The 25521-nt window shown below is 44.0% G+C and overlaps 1 protein-coding gene across 4 annotated transcripts in view; it reads left to right on the top strand.

Moving 5' to 3' along the window:
* LOC311145522 (kelch-like protein 15) overlaps nt 1-21370 on the top strand; it is a 43002-nt gene extending 21632 nt beyond the window's left edge. For all 4 annotated transcript variants that reach the window (XM_084181786.1, XM_084181784.1, XM_084181783.1 and 1 more), the window contains 5 exons: nt 4512-4736; nt 4861-5022; nt 17886-18095; nt 19703-19893; nt 20023-21370. In XM_084181786.1, coding sequence (XP_084037912.1) covers nt 4512-4736; nt 4861-5022; nt 17886-18095; nt 19703-19893; nt 20023-20875 — 1641 coding nt within the window. In that variant the 3' untranslated portion in view covers nt 20876-21370. The remainder of the gene's footprint in view (nt 1-4511; nt 4737-4860; nt 5023-17885; nt 18096-19702; nt 19894-20022) is intronic.
* The last annotated feature ends 4151 nt before the right edge of the window (nt 21371-25521 follow it).

The following is a 25521-nucleotide window of genomic DNA, read 5'->3' as shown; positions in this document are numbered from 1 at the left end:
GCATAAGTTGTCCTTATGTTACGTCCTGATGTGGCTATGCCAAATGGCTGTGGGCAACACAAGTTCATTTAGCAGACAAGATTTGCTTAGAATTCCGTGGCATTATTTTATAGTATGAAGAATACATTTGAACAAAGCTGAATAAAATATAAATCTTTTCTCCAAACGATTTGAGGGAGTGCGCACATGCGGCTATTCTGTGTTGAGCGGTTAACAAAGAAATAGGTACTCCTATATGCTTAATTTGAGTTATTAATGTCATTTTAGTTGTTCTACAAATGTTGGGCTATATGTTTTGATTTTTAATACATTGTAAGTCTGCATGATGAGACTAATGATGATTTGAAAAAAGTTGCTTGAAAGGCATGAGCTCTGCTTTGTTTTTTGCGCAGGCTGTACACACTTCAATAGTCTCTCATTCACAATTTGACAAGCACTTGATAATGCCTTGAATTTCACGGCGGCATCCCCTTTGTGGCCGTAATGCACCCTAAAAAAATCCATGCCTTTTGCGCAATCCGAAGCGCCTCTCACTCACATGGCTCTTCATCACGTGATCAGGTCTTTCTCACAGGCTACAAGTGAAGACATTTACTTTTCGTCAGCCAACAAGATGAGTAGGCCTAACGAACAGCAAAAGCACTAGCCGATGTCAATCTACTATCCCCCATAGTACAAAAGTTGACCTATTCTGTGCAATAAATAAATATTCCAAACATAGTCTGGGACAGTTGTGGGGTGCAATAGATCCCAAATTAATACAACCACTAGCATAATTTTTTTTTTATTATTACGCAATATGGCTGACGTAACATCAGAACGTTTAGCTTAAAATGTTGATAAACTATTGGGCTATTTCTTAACATTATAAGCGAAGCGATGCGCACATGGAAGTAGGCGATAAGCGCGAATGTTTCATTAGCGGGAAAACCCCATTTATCAAAAGTGACTGCAAATGTGATTATGCATGTAATGCTTTTATTATAAAGGTGTATTTTTATGGTAAAAATGATCTTTCCCGAACTTGAAACTCTCGCGCTGCTTATGTATGCCAGTTAGGCGCTAAACCTCTTGTAAAGCGTATTAATAAATATAGTAGGCGTAGAGGCCATCACTCTGTTTTCTCGCGCTTGTGGAATTTGACTGCCTTCATGACTCATGACCGCCGGTGTGGCGGTAATACGGTCACCGCAACAGCCCTAGTCATAGCTAGGTCCAGCGTAAGCAATGCGCGTTGATGATATTTGATGCTTCATATTGATGGTTGCCGGGCATTGCAAGTTACTAGGCTGTTACCATGGCAGTTCTAAACTTTGCGAGACATGTCACTTCGCCCATCACTTTGCAAAGCTCACCACTATACATGCACGTTTTCTTAACCACAACTGGATGGATCCATAAAGAATTACTGTGGGAATGAATATCACTGAATGACGAAAATATTGGAAAAATGTATTCTAATGCTGTTGAAGGCATGTGTGAAATTGTTGCTTACTGAAACTCCCAAAGTCATCCAACCGTTTAAAATAATTTAAAGCAAAAGCTGCGTGTGGTCAACTATAATTTCAGCACTGTTTTGATTGGGACAGCGCCATCGCGCTGCTTTGAGACAAGTTTAGGGACTCGTCCTGATAAATTAATCAATGTCAGATTTTTGCTTTCACTGAATCTCAGTTTGGATATTTGGTTACAATTAGGCTAGGAAAATGTTAGCTACAGTTGAAGTCGGAAGTTTACATGCACTTAGCTTGGGGTCATTAAAACTCGTTTTTTAACCATGCCAAAACTATAGTTTGTTAAAAATAAATTTGTCGAAAGTCGGTTAGGACATCTACTTTGTGCATGACACAAGTAATTTTTCCAACAATTGTTTATAGACAGAATATTTCACTTATAATTCACTGTATCACAATTCCAGTGGGTTAGAAGTTTACATACACTAAGTTGACTGTGCCTTTAAACAGCTTGGAAAATTGAAGAAAATGATGTCATGGCTTTAGAAGCTTCTAATAGGCTAATTGACATAATTTGAGTCAATTGGAGGTGTACCTGTGGATGTATTTCAAGGCCTACCTTCAAATTCAGTGCCTCTTTGCTTAACATCATGGGAAAATGAAAAGAAATCTGGCAAGACCTCAGAAATTTTTTTGGGGACCTCCACAAGTCAGGTTCATCCTTGGGAGCAATTTCCAAACGCCGGAAGGTACCACGTTCATCTGTACAAACAATAGTACGCAAGTATAAACATCATGGGACCACGCAGCCGTCATACCGCTCAGGAAGGAGACACGTTCTGTCTCCTAGAGATGAACGTACCTTGGTGCGAAAAGTGCAAATCAATCCCAGAAAAACAGCAAAGGACCATGTGAAGATGCTGGAGGAAACAGGTACAAAAATATCTATATTCATAGTAAAACGAGTCCTATATCAACATAACCTGAAAGGCCGCTCAGCAAGGAAGAAGCCACTGCTCCAAAACTGCCATACAATAGCCAGACTACGGTTTGCAACTGCACATGGGGACAAAGATCGTACAAATGTCCTCTGGTCTGATGAAACAAAAATAGAACTGTTTGGCCATAATGACCATCGTTATGTTTGGAGGAAAAAGAGGGGAGGGCTTGCAAGCCGAAGAACACCATCCCAACCGTGAAGCACGGGGTGGCAGCATCATGCTTGGGGGTGCTTTGCTGCAGGAGGGACTGGTGCACTTCACAAAATAGATGGCATCATGAGGAAGGAAAATTATGTGGATATATATCTCAAGACATCAGTCAGGAAGATAAAGCTTGGTCGCAAATGGGTCTTCCAAATGGACAATGACCCCAAGCATACTTCCAAAGTTGTGGCAAAATGGCTTAAGGACAACAAAGTCAAGGTATTGGAGTGGCCATCACAAAGCCCTGACCTCAATCCTATAGAAAATGTGTGGGCAGAACTGAAAAGTGTGTGCGAGCAAGGAGGCCTACAAACCTGACTCAGTTACACCAGCTCTGTCAGGAGGAATGGGCCAAAATTCACCCAACTTATTGTGGGAAGCTTGTGGAAGGCTACCCGAAACGTTTGACCCAAGTTAAACAATTTAAAGGCAATGCTACCAAATACTAATTGAGTGTATGTAAACTTCTGACCCACTGGGAATGTGATGAAAGAAATAAAAGATGAAATAAATCATTCTCTCTACTATTATTCTGACATTTCACATTCTTAAAATAAAGTGATGATCCTAACTGACCTAAGATAGGGAATTTTTACTAGGATTAAATTTCAGGAATTGTGAAAAACTGAGTTTAAATGTATTTGCCTAAGGTGTATGTAAACTTCCGACTTCAACTGTAAATTGAGGTGAGTGTTCATGATAATCATCTTTAGTCTGGTTTGTTCATCTATTAGCACTGATCAGAACATTTTGCTAGCATGTTATGTAGGCTAGTATAACAACTGGATTATTTTGCTCTTCACTCGCGTAGTAGCCTATATCCCGACCAAAAGCCCTTGACCTGTCTGATAATCAATCAATGTGATTTTGTTTCACTGAATCAATCTCCATTTAGATAGAACAACTTCCTAATATTGAGTTGCATGCCCCTCCCCCCTTTGCCCAATTTTGTTAGGGTATGAACGAAAGCGTTCCACAGGGATGCTGGCCCATGTTGACTCCAATGCTTCCCACAGTTGTCAAGTTGGCTGGATGTCCTTTGGGTGGTGGACCATTCTTGATGCACATGGGAAACTGTTGAGCGTGAAAATCCCAGCTGCGTTGCAGTGTTTGACACAAACCGCTGCGTTTGGCACCTACCACCATACCATGTTCAAAGGCACTGTTCAAAGGAACTTTTGTCTTGCCCATTCACCCTCTGAATGGCACATATACACAATCCATGTTTCAATTGTCTCAAGGCTTAACAAGTATTATTTAACTTGTCCCCTCCCCTTCATCTACACTGATTGAAATGGATTTAACAGGTGACATCAATAAGGGATCATATATTTCACCTGGTCAGTCTATCATGGAAAGAGCAGGTGTTCATAATGTTTTGTCCACTCAGTGTAGTTATTTAATTATTTGATCTCTGGCTGGGCAAGTGGAGGTGGTAGCTCATCTATTCGTTTTTTGTCATCTATCACTGATCTGACAAATTTAACTAGCATGCTATAATGTAGCATAAATCAAGTGTATTGTATTATTTTGCTATTGACTTGCACACAGGCAATTCAAAAAGCCTACGGAGGTTGTGAAATATGAACATGAGACTCCTATCCTTGTGAAAATATAGATTGCTATTATTTTCTTTGCGTATCTTGATAAAGATCATCACAATTTAACACCCTACGCCTGCTCCCTACTGGCGTAGAATCTATGCCCAGGGGTAGCTCGTAGAAGGGCTTACACGCAGGTGGTGCGACGGGTATCATTTTATGCCGGACGTAGAGTTACGACCCACTTATGACCAACTGGTGCAACTGGCCCCAGCAGACTAAGATCTGTCACTGTCTCTCTCCTCACCCAGGCGGCCATGTACGTCCAGCTGACGGAGGTGGCAGAGTTCTGCTGTTCCTTCCTGCTGTCTAAGATCTGTCTGGAGAACTGTGCTGAGATCATGAGGCTGCTGGAGGACTTCAGCGTGGGGGTGGAGGGCGTGCAGGAGCAGCTCGACAACTTCCTGCTGGAGAACTTTGTTCCTCTGATGAGCAAACCTGACTTCCTGCTCTACCTCAGCCTGGAGAGACTGCAGGTGTGGTGGAAGAACTGACTGGCACCCCCTAGTTAACTGTGTGTGTGTGTACCTGAACAGTGATGCTTTGAGCTCTTTATAACAGGTGATATATTCTTGTTAACTGTGTGTGTGTGTGTGTCAGGCGTACCTGGACAGTGATGCCCTAAGTCGGTTCCCAGAGATAGAGCTGTATGACTCTGTCCAGTCCTGGCTACGACACGACCGGCGCCGCTGGAGACACACAGACACTGTCGTCCAGTCTCTACGCTTCTGTCTCATGACCCCTGCTAACGTCTTCGAGAAGGTAAGACACACACAAAGAGTGTTGCATGATATACTGGTATCATGGTACCAAAAAGTCATGATACTTATGAAACCAACATTTTAGAATACCGTAGTACCGTTTCATATGATACTACCAAGTTTTCCAGCCTTACCGATCTGAAGAACCTGCTGGCGCCTGTTATGAAATGTTTATAAAGTCAGTTTTGTTTATGCATTCGGTTGAATTTAAGCAACATTGACTAGTCTCTTGTATGCGCTGGTCCAATAATATCCACTTCACTTTCATGCGTATATCACGTGTGGCAGCTGTAATCAGCCAGCCGCATCCCCTACCAGCCCTCACTCACCTGCTTCTCTCCGGCCGCTCTTCATGCTCGTCAATTCCTCCATCAGTTAAAAAATATATAATTTAGCCGTGATGGCGAGCGGGAATGCAGACCCAGACCCTGATGAGTCTTCTGTTGTTAGATTTGTACATTTCTTATTTTGGAGCTGCGTGCAAAGCGATTGCCTGTTATAACCAAGAGCACAGACCAGTCTGAATAGACTTTGAAAGTTCACTGTCATGCAGCCTCTGAGTGTCAGAGAGGGAAAATTGAGCACCGCTTCGCGACAGGCATGCTTGCAGCTTTACAACAAAGAAAACAGCTTGTCTCTAGCCTAAACTGTTAAAAAATATCACCCATATTACCGGAGATGCCTTTCTTTCTTTGTATCGAGATTTACGCGAATTTTATATAATTTCACAAATGTCGCGGGCCGTTTTAAACTAATCCGGGTCGCTAATTATTGGTTTGATAACAAACAACGTTGTTCAGTCATGTTACCTAGCTAGCTAACAACCTGGTAACTGGACAGTAGGTTTAGGCTCATCTGATTGGCCCAGGAAGAAAGGTAAAGGTTATGCTACTCATGAGATGTGATTCAAAAGGTAGGATTCTTATAGGCCTAATGGAAGCCTAAACTATATCAAAAATCGAATGGCGCCGGAGGGGATGGCTGCCGTTTTATGGACTCTTAACCAACTGTGCTATTTTGTTAGTTTTTTCGCATTGTTTGTAACTTATTTTGTACATAATGTTGCTGCTACCGTCTCTTATGACTGAAAAGAGCTTCTGGACATCAGAACAGCGATTACTCCCCTTGAACTGGACAAATAATTTTTATTTAATGAGTCAGACGAGAGGGATTTGCTCCAGACACCCGACAGGGCCCTCATCCCCGTCATTCGCAGTAGAAAGAAAAGGAGATATCGCGGAAGGAGATCGGGGTGCCTGGTAAGGAGCCGGCGACGAGTGGCTAATCTGCCTTTGCCATTGATAATATTGGCCAATGTACAATCGCTTGATAAGAAAGTGGACGAACTACAAGCACGTATATCCTACCAACGGGACATTAAAAACTGTAATATCTTATGTTTCACCGAGTCGTGGCTGAACGACGACATGAATAACATACAGCTGGCGGGTTATACACTGTATCGGCAGGGTAGAACAGCAGCCTCTGGTAAGACAAGGGTTGGCGGTCTATGTATATTTGTAAACAACAGCTGGTGCACGATATCTAAGGAAGTCTCAAGGTTTTGCTCGCCTGAGGTAGAGTATCTCATGATAAGCTGTAGACCAAGAGAGTTTTCATCTATATTCTTCGTAGCTGTCTATTTACCACCACAAACCGATGCTGGCACTAAGACCGCACTCAATGAACTGTATACTGTAAAAGGAAAACGCTCATCCAGAGGCGGTGCTCCTAGTGGCTGGGGACTTTAATGCAGGGAAACTTATATCCGATTTACCTAATTTCTACCAGCATGTTAAATGTGCAACCAGACGGAAAAAAACTCTAGACCATCTTTACTCCACACACAGAGACATGTACAAAGCTCTCCCTCGTCCTCCATTTGGCAAATCTGACCATAATTCTATCCTCCTGATTCCTGATTACAAGCAAAAACTAAAGCAGGAAGGACCAGTGACTCGGTCAATAAAAAAGTGGTCAGTTGAAGCAGATGCTAAGCTACAGGACTGTTTTGCTAGCACAGACTGGAATATGTTCCTGGATTCTTCTAATGGCATTGAGGAGTACACCACATCAGTCACTGGCTTCATCAATAAGTGCATTGATGACGTCGTCCCCACAGTGACTGTACGTACATACCCCAACCAGAAGCCATGGATTACAGGCAACATCCGCACTGAGCTAAAGAGTAGAGCTGCCGCTTTCAAGGAGTGGGACTCTAAACCGGAAGCTTATAAGAAATCCCGCTATGCCCTCCGACGAACCATCAAACAGGCAAAGCGTCAATACAGGACTAAGATCGAATCGTACTACACCGGTTCCGACGCTCGTCGGATGTGGCAGGGCTTGCAAACTATTACAGACTACAAAGGGAAGCACAGCCGTGAGCTGCCCAGTGACACAAGCCTGCCAGACGAGCTAAATTACTTCTATGCTCGCTTCCAGGCAAATAACACTGAAACATGCATGAGAGCATCAGCTGTTCCGGACTACTGTGTGATCACGCTCTCCGTAGCCGATGTGAGTAAGACCTTTAAACAGGTCAACATTCACAAGGCCGCAGGGCCAGACGGATTACCAGGACGTGTACTCCAAGCATGCGCTGACATTTTCAACCTCTCCCTGTTTGAGTCTGTAATACCAGCATGTTTTAAGCAGACCACCATAGTCCCTGTGCCCAAGAACACTAAGGTAACCTGCCTAAATTACTACCGCCCCTTAGCACTCACAGTGTAGCCATGAAGTGCTTTGAAAGGCTGGTCATGGCTCACAACACCATTATCCCAGAAACCCTAGACCCACTCCAATTTGCATACCGCCCCAACAGATCCACAGATGATGCAATCTCTATTGCGCTCCACACTGCCCTTTCACACCTGGACAAAAGGAACACCTATGTGAGAATGATATTAATTGACTACAGCTCAGCGTTCAACACCATAGTGCCCTCAAAGCTCATCACTAAGCTAAGGACCCTGGGACTAAACACCTCCCTCTGCAGCTGGATCCTGACGGGCCGCCCCCAGGTGGTAAGGGTAGGTAACAACACATCCGCCAATCTGCTCCTCAACACGGGGGCCCCTCAGGGGTGCGTGCTCAGTCCCCTCCTGTACTCCCTGTTCACGCATGACTGCATGGCCAGGCACGACTCCAACACCATCATTAAGTTTCCCGATGACACAACAGTGGTAGGCCTGATCACCGACAACGACGCGACAGCCTATAGGGAGCAGGTCAGAGACCTGGCCGTGTGGTGCCAGGACAACAACCTCTCCCTCAACGTGATCAAGACAAAGGAGATGATTGTGGACTACAGGAAAAAGAAGAGGACCGAGCATGCCCCCATTCTCATTGACTGGGCTGTAGAGCAGGTAGAGAGCTTCAAGTTCCTTGGTGTCCACATCACCAACAAACGAACATGGTCCAAGCACACCAAGACAGTCGTGAAGAGGGCACGACAAAACCTATTCCCCCTAAGGAGACTGAAAAGATATGGCATGGGTCCTCAGATCCTCAAAAGGTTCTACAGCTGCACTATCGAGAGCATCCTGACTGGTTGCATCACTGCCTGGTATGGCAATTGCTTGGCATCCGACCGCAAGAGGCTTCTAAACAGCTTCTACCCCCAAGCCATAAGACTCCTGAACATCTAATCCAGACTCCTGAACATCTAATCCAGTACCCAGACTATTTGCATTGCCCCCCTCCCCCCTCTTTTATGCTGCTGCTACTCTGTTTATTATCTATGCATAGTCACTTTAATAACTCTACCTACATGTACATATTACCTCGACTAACCGGTGCTCCCACACATTGACTCGGTACCGGTACCCCCTGTATATAGCCTCGCTATTGTTATTTTACTGCTGCTCTTTTAATTATTATTATTATTACATTTTTTTAGTATTCTTTCTTAAAACTGCATTGTTGGTTAAGGGCTTGTAAGTAAGCATTTCACTTGGTGCATGTGACAAATAAAATTTGATTTGATTTTAAATCTATTTATTTCTGGTGTGCCTTTAAATTCTGTTTGGTGCCTAACGTTTTAAAAGTTGGGAGCAGTATGTGTGGGAGAGAGAGTGGTGTGTGTTTCTGAGAGTGAGGGAGACAGAGAGAGTGTGTGAGGAAGGGGGGAGTGTGTGTGTCAGTGTTAACTGAAGAGTAAAGGTTTCATGCAGTGTTTTCCCCTTACTGAAACAATTACATTTACATTTCTACATTTTAGTCATTTAGCAGATGCTCTTATCCAGAGCAACTTACACTTAGTGCATTCATCTTAAGATAGCTAGGTGGGACAACCACATATATTCAGACATAGAAAGTAAAAAAATTTGCTCAATAACGTAGCTGTCAGTAGAGTCAGCGCTAGAAGGTGGGTGGGGGTGTTTGAGTGTATTTTTGAATTGTTTAATTTTTAATTTTTAAATTGGGGGGGGGGGATCGAGATGAGGAGGAGGATTATTTAAGATACTGTTTGAAGAGGTATGGTTTCAGATGTTTTCGGAAGATGAGCAGGGACTCTGCTGTCCAAGCTTCAGGGGGAAGTTGGTTCCACCATTGGGGTGCCAGGACCGAGAAGAGCTTGGACTGGGCTGAGCGGGAGCTGCCCTCCTGTAGGTGTGGGATGGCCAAGAGACCTGAGGTGACAGAACGGAGTGCTCGGGTTGGGGTGTAGGATTGAGCATAGCCTGAAGGTAGGGAGGGGCAGTTCCTCTAGCTGTTCCGTAGGTAAGCAACATGTTATTGTAGTGGATGCGAGCTTCGACTGGAAGCCAGTGGAGGGTGCGGAGGAGCGGGGTGACATGAGAGAACTTGGGAAGGTTTAAAACCAGGCAACAGTGAGTTGCAGTAGTCCAGATGGGAGAGGACTAGTGCCTGGATTAGGACCTGCGATGCTTCCTGTGTGAGGTAGGGTCATACTCTACGGATGTTGTAGAGCATGAAGCTGCAGGAGCGGATCACTGCTTTGATGTTTGCAGAGAACGACAGGGTGTTGTCCAGGGTCACGCCAAGTTTCTTTGCAGTCTGGGAGGGTGACACTGCGGAGTTGTCAACCATGATGGAGAGGTCTTTGAGCGGGCATGCCTTCCCCGGGAGGAAGAGCAGTTCCGTCTTGTCAAGGTTGAGCTTGGTGGGCCGAAATCCAAGTTGAGATATGTGCCAGGCATGCAGAGATGCATGTCGCCACCTGGGTGTCAGAAGGGGGGAAGGAGAAAAGTAGTTGAGTGTCATCCGCATAGCAATGATAGGAGAGACCATGTGAGGATACGACGGAGCCGAGTGACTTGGTGTAGAGAGAGAAGAGGAGAGGGCCTAGAATCGAGACCTGGGGGACACCAGTAGTGAGAGGACGTGATGCAGACACAGATCCTCTCCACGTCACCTGGTAGGAGGGGCCTGCAAGGTAGGATGCAATCCAAGAGTGTGCATAGCCTGAGATGCCCAGCCCTGAGAGGGTGGAGAGGAGGATCTGATGGTTCACGGTGTCAAAGGCAGGGGATAGATCTAGGAGGATGAGAACAGAGGAGAGAGAGTCAGCTTTGGCAGTGCAGAGAGCCTCCGTGACACAGAGAAGAGCAGTCTCGGTTGAGTGACCCGTCTTGAAGCCTGACTGGTTAGGGTCAAGAAGATCATTCTGAGAGACATGCAGATCATTATGCATGTACAGTGCCTTCGGAAAGTAAAAATCCTCATCAATCTACACACAATACCCCATAATGACAAAGCGAAAACAGGTTTTTAGAAATTTCTGCAAATGTATTAAAAATAACAAGCAGAAATACCTTATTTACATACACTACCAGTCATGTTTGGACACACCTACTCATTCAAGGGTTTTTCTTTATTTTAACTATTTCTTATATTGTAGAATAATAGTGAAGACATCAAAACTATGAAATAACACATATGGAATCATATAATAACCAAAAAAGTGTTAAACAAATCAAAATATATGTTATATTTGAGATTCTTCAAATAGCCACCCTTTGCCTTGATGACAGCTTTCCACACTCTTGGTATTCTCTCAACCAGCTTCAATCAACAGGTGTGCCTTCTTAAAAGTAAATTTGTGGAATTTCTTTCGTTAATGCTTTTGAGCCAATCAGTTGTGTTGTGACAAGGTAGGGGGGATATACAGAAGATCGCCCTATTTGGTAAAATACCAAGTCCATATTATGGCAAGAACAGCTCAAATAAGCAAAGAGAAATGACAGTCCATCATTACTTTAAGACATGAAGGTCAGTCAATACGGAACATTTCAAGAATTGTGAAAGTTTCTTCAAGTGCAGTCGCAAAAACCATCAAGCGCTATGATGAAACTGGCTCTCATGAGGAACGCCACAGGAATGGAAGACCCAGAGTTACCTCTGCTGCAGAGGATAAGTTCATTAGAGTTACCATCCTCAGAAATTGCAACCCAAATAAATGCTTCACAGAGTTCAAGTAACCGACACATCTCAACATCAACTGTTCAGAGGGGACTGTGTGAATCAGGCCTTCATGGTCGAATTGCTGCAAAGAAACCACTACTAAAGGACACCAATAAGAAGAAGAGACTTGCTTGGGCCAAGAAACACGAGCAATGGACATTAGACCGGTGGAAATGTGTCCTTTGGTCTGGAGTCCAAATTTGAGATTTTTGGTTCCAACCACCGTGTCTTTGTGAGATGCGGTGTGGGTGAACAGATGATCTCCGCATGTGTATTTCCCACCGTAAAGCATGGAGGAGGAGGAGTTATGGTGTGGAGGTGCTTTGCTGGTGACACTGTCTGTGACCTCAACCCAATTGAGATGGTTTGGGATGAGTCAGACTGCAGAGTGAAGGAAAAGCAGCCAACAAGTGCTCAGCGTTTGTGGGGACTCCTTCAAGACTGTTGGAAAAGCATTCCAGGTGAAGCTGTTTGAGAGAATGCCTAGAGTGTGCAAAGCTGTCATCAAGGCAAAGTGTGGCTATTTGAAGAATCTCAAATATAAAATACAGTGGGGGGAAAAAAGTATTTAGTCAGCCACCAATTGTGCAAGTTCTCCCATTTAAAAAGATGAGAGAGGCCTGTAATTTTCATCATAGGTACACGTCAACTATGACAGACAAATTGAGAATATTTTTTTTCTCCAGAAAATCACATTGTAGGATTTTTTATGAATTTATTTGCAAATTATGGTGGAAAATAAGTATTTGGTCAATAACAAAAAAATCTCAATACTTTGTTATATACCCTTTGTTGGCAATGACACAGGTCAAACGTTTTCTGTAAGTCTTCACAAGGTTTTCACACACTGTTGCTGGTATTTTGGCCCATTCCTCCATGCAGATCTCCTCTAGAGCAGTGATGTTTTGGGGCTGTCGCTGGGCAACACTGACTTTCAACTCCCTCCAAAGATTTTCTATGGGGTTGAGATCTGGAGACTGGCTAGGCCACTCCAGGACCTTGAAATGCTTGGTTGCCCGGGCGGTGTGTTTGGGATCATTGTCATGCTGAAAGACCCAGCCACGTTTCATCTTCAATGCCCTTGCTGATGGAAGGAGGTTTTCACTCAAAATCTCACGATACATGGCCCCATTCATTCTTTCCTTTACACAGATCAGTCGTCCTGGTCCCTTTGCAGAAAAACAGCCCCAAAGCATGATGTTTCCACCCCCATGCTTCACAGTAAGTATGGTGTTCTTTGGATGCAACTCAGCATTATTTGTCCTCCAAACACGACGAGTTGAGTTTTTACCAAAAAGTTCTATTTTGGTTTCATCTGACCATATGACATTCTCCCAATCCTCTTCTGGATCATCCAAATGCACTCTAGCAAACTTCAGACGGGCCTGGACATGTACTGGCTTAAGCAGGGGGACACGTCTGGCACTGCAGGATTTGAGTCCCTGGCGGCGTAGTGTGTTACTGATGGTAGGCTTTGTTACTTTGGTCCCAGCTCTCTGCAGGTCATTCACTAGGTCCCCCCGTGTGGTTCTGGGATTTTTGCTCACCGTTCTTGTGATCATTTTGACCCCACGGGGTGAGATCTTGCGTGGAGCCCCAGATCGAGGGAGATTATCAGTGGTCTTGTATGTCTTCCATTTCCTAATAATTGCTCCCACAGTTGATTTCTTCAAACCAAGCTGCTTACCTATTGCAGATTCAGTCTTCCCAGCCTGGTGCAGGTCTACAATTTTGTTTCTGGTGTCCTTTGACAGCTCTTTGGTCTTGGCCATAGTGGAGTTTGGAGTGTGACTGTTTGAGGTTGTGGACAGGTGTCTTTTATACTGATAACAAGTTCAAACAGGTGCCATTAATACAGGTAACGAGTGGAGGACAGAGGAGCCTCTTAAAGAAGAAGTTACAGGTCTGTGAGAGCCAGAAATCTTGCTTGTTTGTAGGTGACCAAATACTTATTTTCCACCATAATTTGCAAATAAATTCATAAAAAATCCTACAAAGATCTCACCTCGTAGAGTTGCAATGATCATGAAAACGGTGAGGAATCAGCCCAGAACTACACGGGAGGATCTTGTCAATGATCTCAAGGCAGCTGGGACCATAGTCACCAAGAAAACAATTGGTAACACACTATGCCGTGAAGGACTGAAATCCTGCAGCGCCCGCAAGGTCCCCCTGCTCAACAAAGCACATATACAGGCCCGTCTGAAGTTTGCCAATGAACATCTGAATGATTCAGAGGAGAAATGTGTGAAAGTGTTGTGGTCAGATGAGACCAAAATCGAGCTCTTTGGCATCAACTCGCCGTGTTTTGAGGAGGAATGCTGCCTATGACCCCAAGAACACCATCCCCACCGTCAAACATGGAGGTGGAAATTATGCTTTGGGGGTGTTTTTCTGCTAAGGGGACAGGACAACTTCACCGCATCAAAGGGACGATGGACGGGGCCATGTACCGTCAAATCTTGGGTGAGAACCTCCTTCCCTCAGCCAGGGCATTGAAAATGGGCCGTGGATGGGTATTCCAGCATGACAATGACCCAAAACACACGGCCAAGGTAACAAAGGAGTGGCTCAAGAAGAAGCACATTAAGGTCCTGGAGTGGCCTAGCCAGTCTCCAGACCTTAATCCCATAGAAAATCAGTGGAGGGAGCTGAAGGTTCGAGTTGCCAAACGTCAGCCTCGAAACCTTAATGACTTGGAGAAGATCTGCAAAGAGGAGTGGGACAAAATCCCTCCTGAGATGTGTGCAAACCTGGTGGCCAACTACAAGAAATGTCTGACCTCTGTGATTGCCAACAAGGGTTTTGCCACCAAGTACTAAGTCATGTTTTGCAGAGGGGTCAAATACTTATTTCCCTTATTAAAATGGAAATCAATTTATAACATTTTTGACATGTGTTTTTCTGGATTTTTTTGTTGTTATTCTGTTTCTCACTGTTCAAATAAACCTACCATTAAAATTATAGACTGATCATGTCTTTGTCAGTGGGCAAACGTACAAAATCAGCAGGGGATCAAATACTCTTTTCCCTCACTGTAGGCCTTTGAAAATATGAGCAATTCAGCCATTCTATGCAGTATTCTATTATACACTGAACAGTGTGAAGTAAAATTCAATGTGTTGTATTGAGTAGGTTTTTGGAGAATGTTTAGAAAACGTGAACAAGCGTCCGGGGGACGGGGCGAACAGGATACTAGGTCACAGATTTTTTCCCACCGCGGTATCGCGATAAGATCAAATCAAATGTTATTGGTCACATGCGCCGAATACAACAGGTGTAGACCTTACAGTGAAATGCTTACTTACAAGCCCTTAACCAACAATGCAGTTTTAAGAAAAATAAGTGTTAAGTAAAAAATCAATAACAAATAATTAAAGAGCAGCAGTAAAATAACAGTAGCGAGGCTATATACAGGGGGTACTGGTACAGAGTCAATGTGTGGGGGCACAGGTTAGTCGAGGTAATTGAGGTAATATGTACATGTACAGTTGAAGTCGGAAATTTACATACACCCTAGCCAAATGCATTTAAACTCAGTTTTTCACAATTCCTGACATTTAATCCTTGTAAAAAGGACAGTTAGGATCACCACTTTATTTTAAGAATGTGAAATGTTAGAATAATAGTAGAAATAATTATTTATTTCAGCTTTTATTTCTTTCATCACATTCCCAGTGGGTCAGAAGTTTACATTCACTCAATTAGTATTTGGTAGCATTGCCTTTAAATTGTTTAACTTGGGTCAAACGTTTCGGGTAGCCTTCCACAAGCTTCCCACAATAAGTTGGGTGAATTTTGGCCCATTCCTCCTGACAGAGCTGGTGTAACTGAGTCACGTTTGTAGGCTTTCTTGCTTGCACACGCCTTTTCAGTTCTACCCACAAATGTTCTATAGGATTGAGGTCAGGGCTTGTGATGGCCACTCCAATACCTTGACTTTGTTGTCCTTAAGCCATTTTGCCACAACTTTGGAAGTATGCTTGGGGTCATTGTCAATTTAGAAGACCCATTTGCGACCAAGCTTTAGCTTCCTGACTGATGTCTTGAGATATTCACATAATTCACATAATTTTCCTTCCTCATGATGCCATCTATTTTGTGAAGTGCACCATTCCCACCTGCAGCTAAGCACCCCCACAGCATGATGCTGCCACTCCCGTTCTTCACGGTTGGGATGGTGTTCTTCAGCTTGCAAGCCACCCCCTTTTTTCCTCCAAACATAACGATTGTCTTAATGGCCGAACAGTTCTATTTTTGTTTCATCAGACCAGAGGACATTTCTCCAAAAAGTACGATCTTTGTCCCCATGTGCAGTTGCAAACCGTAGTCTGGCTTTTTTATGGCGGTTTGGAGCAGTGGCTTCTTCCTTGCTGAGCGGCCTTTCAGGTTATGTCGATATAGGACTCGTTTTACTGTGGCTATAGATACTTTTGTACCTGTTTCCTCCAGCATCTTCACAAGGTCCTTTGCTGTTGTTCTACGTTTATCTCTAGGAGACAGAACGCGTCTCCTTCCTGAGCGGTATGACGGCTGTGTGGTTCCATGGTGTTTATACTTGTGTACTATTGTTTGTACAGATGAACGTGTTACCTTCAGGCGTTTGGAAATTGCTCCCAAGGATGAACCAGACTTGTGGAGATCTACAAAAAAAAATTCTGAGGTCTTGGCAGATTTCTTTTGATTTTCCCATGATGTCAAGCAAAGAGGCACTGAGTTTGAAGGTAGGCCTTGAAATACATCCACAGGTACACCTCCAATTGACTCAAATGATGTCAAATAGCCTATCAGAAGCTTCTAAAGCCATGACATCATTTTCTGGAATTTTCCAAGCTGTTTAAATGCACAGTCAACTTAGTGTATGTAAACTTCTGACCCACTGGAATTGTGATACAGTGAATTATAAGTGAAATAATCTGTTAGTAAACAATTGTTGGAAAAATTACTTGTGTCATGCACAAAGTAGATGTCCTAACCGACTTGCCAAAACTATAGTTTGTTAACAAGAAATTTGTGGAGTGGTTGAAAAACTAGTTTTAATGACTCCAACCTAAGTGTATGTAAACTTCCGACTTCAACTGTAGGTAGAGTTAAAGTGACTATGCGTAGATGATAAACAGAGAGTGGCAGCAGCATAAAAGAGTAGAGGGGGAGGGGGGGGTAAATGCAAATTGTCCAGGTAGCCATTTGATTAGCTGTTCAGGAGTCTTATGGCTTGGGGGGTAGAAGCTGTTAAGAAGCCTTTTGGACCTAGACTGGCTGACTAGGGTAGCTGGAATCTTTGACAATTTTTAGGGCCTTCCTCTGACACCGCCTGGTATAGAGGTCCTGGATAGCAGGAAGCTTGGCCCCAGCGATGTACTGGGCCGTACGCACTACCCTCTGTATTGCCTTGCGGTCGGAGGCTGAGCAGTTGCCATACCAGGCAGTGATGCAACCAGTCATGATGCTCTCGATGGTGCAGCTGTAGAACCTTTTGAGGATCTGAGGACCCATGCCAAATCTTTTCAGTCTACTGAGGGGGAATAGGCTTTGTCGTGCCCTCATCACGACTGTCTTGGTGTGTTTGGACCATGATAGTTTGTTGGTGATGTGGACACCAAGGAACTTGAAGCTCTCAACCTGCTCCACTACAGCCCTGTCGATGAGAATGGGGGCGTGCTCGGTCCTCCTTTTCCTGTAGTCACAATCATCTCCTTTGTCTTGATCACGTTGAGGGAGAGGTTGTTATCCTGGCACCACACAGTCAGGTCCCTGACCTCCTCCCTATAGGCTGTCTCATCGTTGTCGGTGATCAGGCCTACCACCGTTGTGTCGTCAGCAAACTTAATGATGGTGTTGGAGTCGTGCCTGGCCTTGCAGTCATGCGTGAACAGGGAGTACAGGAGGGGACTGAGCACACACCCCTGAGGGGCCCCCGTGTTGAGGATCAGCGTGGCAGATGTGTTGTTACCTACCCTTACCACCTGGGGGCGGCCCGTCAGGAAGTCCAGGATCCAGTTGCAGAAGGAGGTGTTTAGTCCCAGGGTCCTTAGCTTAGTGATGAGCTTTGAGGGCACTATGGTGTTGAACGCTGAGCTGTAGTCAATTAATAGCATTCTCACATAGGTGTTCCTTTTGTCCAGGTGGGAAAGGGCAGTGTGGAGTGCAGTAGAGATTGCATCATCTGTGGATCTGTTGGGGCGGTATGCAAATCGGAGTGGGTCTAGGGTTTCTGGGATAATGGTGTTGATGTGAGATACTACTCGGTATCGTGATACTTGGCCTGGTATTGTATCGTTTGTAAAATGTTGGTGTTGTGGCAAGCCTACACACAACAATACACACACACAGAAACATACACACACTTACTGACACTGTTGCAAGATGAGTCACACATATGGTTCCTGCTTTTCTTAATGATACCTCTGAATAACTCTTCATCTCCCTCAGGTGAAGACGTCAGAGTTCTATCGTTACTCTCGACAGCTGCGTCAGGAGGTGGACCAGGCTCTCAGCTACTTCCACGACGTCAACGAGCAGCCGCTGGTCGAGACGCGGTCCAACCGCATCCGCTCGGTCCGACCGCAGACAGCCGTGTTCAGGGGCATGATCGGACACAGCATGGTCAACAGCAAGATCCTACTGCTGCACAAACCCAAGGTAAGATCATACGGCTGCACAGACCCAAGGTAAAATCATACGGCTGCACAGACCGAAGGTATGATCCTACTTCTGCACAGACCCAAGGTATGATCCTACTTCTGCACAGACCCAAGGTATGATCCTACTGCTGCACAGACCGAAGGTATGATCCTACTGCTGCACAGACCGAAGGTATGATCCTACTTCTGCACAGACCCAAGGTAAAATCCTACTGCTGTACAGACCCATGGTAAAATCCTACTGCTGCACAGACCCAAGGTAAAATCCTACTGCTGTACAGACCCAAGGAAGAGGCATTAGGCCTACAGCAGAGGGGACCAATGCTCTTCCTGGAGAGCTACTGGGTGTGGAAACTTTTGTTACAGCCATGCTCTAAATATGTCAGGTGTAATGTTTATTTTGCAACATTATAGACACATTATACACACGATACACACATAACATACACATAATGTGGCTAGAATGTGTCTTTACTTTTACGTTTCTTGGTAAAACATTTACTTGGACGGTGATGCCCCAGGGGTATGTTGAATTACCTGCCATCTTTGCCCAAGAAATGGCTAGGAACCTTAAGGGTTTTGTTGCTCCTGGTGGAAGCATTTTGGTTCAATATGTTGATGATTTGTTGGTTTGCTCACAATCAGAGGAGATATGTCACGAGGACAATCGGCCATTGTTCATTTTCTTAGCAGAAAATGGTCATAAAGTTTCTATAATGTGTCTATAAAGTGTCGAAGTCTGTGGATAATGTGTATAATATATCTATAACGTGTCTATAGCTGTGTTCGAATACCCATACTAACATAGTGTATACTACACTAAACGAACGGTATCCTTTCAGTTGAGTGTACTAGATCTTCGCCTGTCTACTGGAAGTTGATGCTGTTGCTTTGCAACTTCTTGCTAGCTTGTTAGCATAGCTAACAAATTACTAGCTAGACATCTTACGACTTCATTAACAATGTCCATTGAGAACGCACAACGTCTATACCACTTAACTAAGCTAAGAATTACGTGAATAATCAAGTCAATAAACGTTGGTTAGTTAGATAGCATATAGTTAATATACAGGCAAGTTCGACGTATTAGTAGCCAACTAACGAGGTAGCTAGCTAACATACCGGTACATACAAGCAACTGCTGTAATGATATGCTATGTGGTTCGTAAGGATTGCATAGCTAACAAATTGTCAGCCAACATAACGTGGAACCTAACTTATTTGAAAAGTCATTACTTTATTACAGTGCTCAACATTTTCTTAACATAATTAGTTAAAGCAATGAATTTGTATGCGCTCTCATCGGACTTCGGCTGCATATTTCCTGCCATTTTCTTCAAATCTGAAAATGTTGTGCAGCCACGCCCATTTTCTAAAGAATTGCATTATGGGCCCTAAAAGCACGGAAAATGTGTCCACTGCTTGTATACTACGTATTTTGGCGAGTGTAGTACGACATCAGGGAACTTTTGGCATAATAACTATATCCATACTATGACCAATAAGCATACTACATACTCAACTTGTCTATAATGTGTATGTCTATAATGTGTATGTCTATAATGTGTATAAAGTGTCTGTAATGTGTGTATGACCTGTCTGTAGGTGTGGTGGGAGTTGGAAGGTCCCCAGGTCCCCCTCCGTCCAGACTGCTTGGCCATCGTCAACAACTTTGCCTTCCTGCTGGGGGGGGAGGAGCTAGGGTCTGACGGGGAGTTCCACGCCTCCTCTAAAGTCTACCGCTACGACCCCCGCCAGAACTCCTGGCTACGCATGGCTGACATGTCTGTACCCAGGTCTGTAGTTGTCAGTTCCCAGGTGTGACATGGTTTCATGTTTGTACAAGATCTATTAGGTGCATAATTTATATAAATAAAAATAGGGGGGGAAAGTGTCATTTTAATTTTTTATGTCTTCACTTCCAGGTCAGAGTTTGCAGTGGGGGTCATCGGTAAGTTCATCTACGCGGTGGCTGGGCGGACGCGGGATGAGACGTTCTACTCCACGGAACGCTATGACATCACGGCGGACCGCTGGGAGTTTGTGGATCCGTACCCAGTCAACAAGTACGGTCACGAGGGCACGGTCCTGAATGGGAAACTCTACATCACCGGAGGAATCACTTCCTCATCCACCTCTAAACAGGTGTGTGTGTTCGACCCGGGGTGGGACACGGGGGGAGGGATGTGTCTATTCGACCCGGGTCGGGACGTGGGGGGAGGGGTGTGTGTGTTCGACCCTGGGCGGGACGCGGGGGTAGGGGTGTGTGTGGCGGGCTCTGCAGGAGCAGGAACAACGGACACACACAGGACGCGTTCAGCCCGCACCCCCCTCCTCCCCAACACACACACACCCACCAGCTCCTGGGAGAACAAGTCGAAGATGAATTACGCTCGCTGCTTCCACAAGATGATCTCCCACAACGGGAAGCTATACGTGTTCGGGGGGGTGTGTGTGATCCTCCGGGCGTCGTTCGAGTCGCAGGGCTGCCCATCCACGGAGGTCTACGACCCTGAGACAGATGAGTGGACCATCCTGGCGTCAATGCCCATCGGGCGCAGTGGGCACGGCGTGGCGGTGCTGGACAGACAGATCATGGTACTGGGGGGCCTCTGCTATAACGGACATTACTCTGACTCCATCCTCACCTTTGACCCCGATGACAACAAGTGGAAGGAGGATGAGTATCCCAGGATGCCTTGCAAACTGGACGGGCTGCAGGTCTGCACTCTGCACTTCCCTGAGTACGTCCTGGAGCACGTCCGGCGCTGCAGCTGAGGTCTGGTGCAGTTCAGACACAACCTTTTTAAAGGTTTGGGAACACCCCCCCCCTTTAAGACAGACTCCTCCAGGCTCCAGGCTCCAGGTGTGGGCCGGGCGGTGGAGGATCTGTGTTTACAGGTGTGACACTAACGCTCTAACACAGAAGCTTTTCAACTAGGTACAGACTGAACTAAACATGCCATAGTAATCTGTCCTCACGGGCAGAAAATGGAGCTGCGGTAGTGATCAGTGGTGGTGATAGTTTTCAAAATAAGCTTTTCAGAAAAAAATGAAAAATTATGATAAATAATTTTTCATGATTCAGCTGTCTTATTTTGGACTGAGGTCAGTTTCGTATTGTTGTTATTATGATTATGTTTCAGCCTACAGTCCTACAAGCCCTGTCTGTCTGAAAGAATGTGTATAAACCCTGGATGACTGACAAGGGGGGCGCTGTATTGAAGCCATTTTGGTACTCCATTGTAAAAAAAAAAAAAAGGATTTTGTAAGCTATAGAAATACATTTATTAATGTCTACACATGTTTTTTACAAGTATATTATATTAATATAATATATATATATATATACAGTGGGGGAAAAAAATATTTAGTCAGCCACCAATTGTGCAAGTTCTCCCGCTTAAAAAGATGACAGAGGCCTGTAATTTTCATAATAGGTACACGTCAACTATGTCAGACAAATTGAGGGAAAAAAATCCAGAAAATCACATTGTAGGATTTTTTATGAATTTATTTGCAAATTATGGTGGAAAATAAGTATTTGGTCACCTACAAACAAGCAAGATTTCTGGCTCTCACAGACCTGTAACTTCTTCTTTAAGAGGCTCCTCTGTCCTCTACTCGTTATCTGTATTAATGGCATCTCTTTGAACTTGTTATCAGTATAAAAGACACCTGTCCACAACCTCAAACAGTCACACTCCAAACTCCACTATGGCCAAGACCAAAGAGCTGTCAAAGGACACCAGAAACAAAATTGTAGACCTGCACCAGGCTGGGAATACTGCATCTGCAATAGGTAAGCAGCTTGGTTTGAAGAAATCAACGGTGGGTGCAATTATTAGAAAATGGAAGACATACAAGACCACTAATAATCTCCCTCGACCTGGGGCTCCACGCAAGATCTCACACCGTGGGGTCAAAATGATCACAAGAACGGTGAGCAAAAATCCCAGAACCACACGGGGGGACCTAGTGAATGACCTGCAGAGAGCTGGGACCAAAGTAACAAAGCCTACCATCAGTAACACACTACACCGCCAGGGACTCTCATCCTGCAGTGCAAAACGTGTCCCCCTGCTTAAGCCAGTACATGTCCAGGCCCGTCTGAAGTTTGCTAGAGTGCATTTGGATGATCCAGAAGAGGATTGGGAGAATGTCATATGGTCAGATGAAACCAAAATAGAACCTTTTGGTAAAAACTCAACTCGTCGTGTTTGGAGGACAAAGAATGCTGAGTTGCATCCAAAGAACACCATACCTACTGTGAAGCATGGGGGTGGAAACATCATGCTTTGGGGCTGTTTTTCTGCAAAGGGACCAGGACGACTGATCCGTGTAAAGGAAGGAATGAATGGGGCCATGTATCGTGAGATTTTGAGTGAAAACCTCCTTCCATCAGCAAGGGCATTGAAGATGAAACGTGGCTGGGTCTTTCAGCATGACAATGATCCCAAACACACCGCCCGGGCAACGAAGGAGTGGCTTCGTAAGAAGCATTTCAATGTCCTGGAGTGGCCTAGCCAGTCTCCAGATCTCAAACCCATAGAACATTTTTGGAGGGAGTTGAAAGTCTGTGTTGCCCAGCGACAGCCCCAAAACATCACTGCTCTAGAGGAGATCTGCATGGAGGAATGGGACAAAATACCAGCAACAGTGTGTGAAAACCTTGTGAAGACTTACAGAAAACGTTTGACCTGTCTCATTGCCAACAAAGGGTATATAACAAAGTATTGAGAAACTTTTGTTATTGACCAAATACTTATTTTCCACCATAATTTTTTAATAAATTCATTAAAAATCCTACAATGTGATTTTCAGGATTTTTTTTCCTCATTTTGTCTGTCATAGTTGACGTGTACCTATGATGAAAATTACAGGCCTCTCTCATCTTTTTAAGTGGGAGAACTTGCACAATTGGTGGCTGACTAAATACTTTTTTCCCCCACTGTATATATATACGTTTAAATTATATTATGTGAACTGAACATAAAAAAATTAAACAACGTTTATAAAAAAACATATTCCTTAAAGTAAATTGTTTAGAGAGTACTAATGTTACTGTCCCCACTACAACAAGGAAATACTTAAATACATGTAATTTTGTCTTTGAAACATTTTATTGAAATACATTTCATTGGCCAATACATAGCATCAGCAATCCAGGGTTTATACATCATTGGCCAATACATAGCATCAGCAATCCAGGGTTTATACATCATTGGCCTGAACCATGTCTGTCTGTATGTCTCCACCATGCTGTGTCATCGTCATGTGATGTCATGCAGTCTCTCTGTAACCCCCTCTCTGATGCCGCTTTCAAGACAACTGGGAACTCGGAAATCTCCTACCTCTGACTTCAGTGCGTTCAAGACAACTGGGAACTCTGGGGGGGGGGGGGGGGGGGGGGGCGTGGACAAGCTCCAACTGGGGAAAAATAGTTTAACGGTCATCCAACTCGGAATTCCAAGTCGGAAACTCTGGGATCATCCTAAAGCTCAGACTTTCCAATTTGAAGATCATTGACGTCATGATTTGACCTTCCCAGTTCACTTGAAAGCACCATTAGTCTGTGGAGCTGGAGTGTGTGTGTGTGTGTGTGTGTGTGTGTATGATACATGAATGAGCAGAGTGAGATAAAAGAGAAAACATATGCTCTCATCACACTAGTGGGCATGTGAGAAGGAAGATCATGGTGATGATTTAGCATTGTCATGACTACACTGCAATAACACTGTTCTGCTGACTGAGAGAGCCATGTAAGAGTTCAGAGGTTAGGGATGACCGCAGTGTGAAGGTCCCTGTCTCTCTGGCAGTACTGTATTTAAGATTACACTTTATTTATTGATGTTAACCGTCTGCTCTGAGTGTTACTGTGGCTGACTACTGGAGGGTGTTTTAAATGGTAGCAGCAGGTAGTTGGCCACAGAACTGTACTAAACAACCTTAGATTTTTTCTTTTAAAAGAGGAAAGAACAAGTTGATACAGAAAATAAAATGAGTTCATATTAAAGATAAACATGAAATAGGCTCAATACTCAATACTCCCAGGAACTCATTAACTATTTTTGCCTAATCAAAAGTTGATATTTTGAGTGTCAAAAGTTATCTGGCTAATTTATGGATCCTACTTTGTAAAGCCCTACCCTGGCTTAGTCCTGACTGTCTGTCTCACTGAGCCAGCTGCAGCTTATGAACCTGCTCATCTCTCTCTTTCATCTTTTCATGAGCAACAATGAAAAGGGCTAAAGCACGTTCTTCTGCAGTTCTGTCTGTCACCCCTTTTTGTATGCGTGTTTATCCAACATCCATCCACCACCAGCTAACTCTGTGTGACTGTGGTTGGGAATGGGATGTTGGGCTGATATGATTTGCATTGCAATAGAGCGTAGTCTTTGATACTTTGAGAGAGAGAGATTGGTGTCAGTCTTTCTCTGATTCTACACCTCTCCCTCTACTTTCCCTCCCTCCCTCCTCTACGCAGCGTCCTCCTGCCTACACTCACGGCTCTATTCAATCAAACCCGCAGTGCAGTATTTATGCAGTAGCATACAAACATGCCTTTTCCCCCCCACAGTCAGATAGAGTCAATAAGCTGTTTGTGGTACTGTATAAATACCAGGTAGACCCCCCTCACAGGTAGGTGGCTCCATTTGACAGAATAAGATGTGTGCGTGCTGTGGGCAGTAGTGTATAAACAGGGACTGTTAACATCACTAAGGCAGCTTAGATGTAATATGGTCTTCTGTCATCATCTCCCATCTCTGTCTGTTTTGTGTGAATATTTTCTCATGTGAAAATTACTATCAATATCATGAACACTAAGGCCCAGTTGGTTTTCCAGACATAAACCTACTTCTGGGCTAAAAAGTAATGCGCAATAGAGAAACTCCACTGAAAGTGTTTTTTTTTTTTTGTCCAATATTATGCCAAACTTCAGTCTTTAAACAGAGGTCTCCCTCTGCTGTTCAACATGTGTATGTACTACTGCTGTTTTTGTTTAGGACATGGCTTGTCTATCTGTCTGTATGTCTGTTTGTCATAGCTCAGCATTTATAATCAACCCTCAGTCTCAGTAGGATAAAATAATAGAATATCGAGGCTAAAAACACCCTGTACGATGACTGTATTTAAAAAGATAAATCAGACAAACAATATATTTACTATAATCTGAGTAGACACTGCTGTTTGGAACACTTTGTAATTTCTATCCAGAAATAAATGTTCATACTGTTAAGCTTTTCAGCTTTGCTTGAGTGTTTTAATGAGTGTGTTGGCAGTGGTGTAAAGTACTTAAGTAAAAATCTTTAAAGTACAACTAGGTCGTTTTTTGGGGGGTATCTGTACTTTATTATTTATATTTGACAACTTTTACTTCACTACATTCCTATAAATTTTCCCTGACACCCAAATGTACTCGT

This window comes from Coregonus lavaretus, assembly GCF_964263955.1.
Source record: "Coregonus lavaretus genome assembly, chromosome: 2".
Lineage (NCBI taxonomy): Eukaryota > Metazoa > Chordata > Actinopteri > Salmoniformes > Salmonidae > Coregonus > Coregonus lavaretus.
The sequence above is the reverse complement of the archived record's forward strand: the minus strand, read 5'-3'. Positions and strand labels throughout refer to the sequence as shown.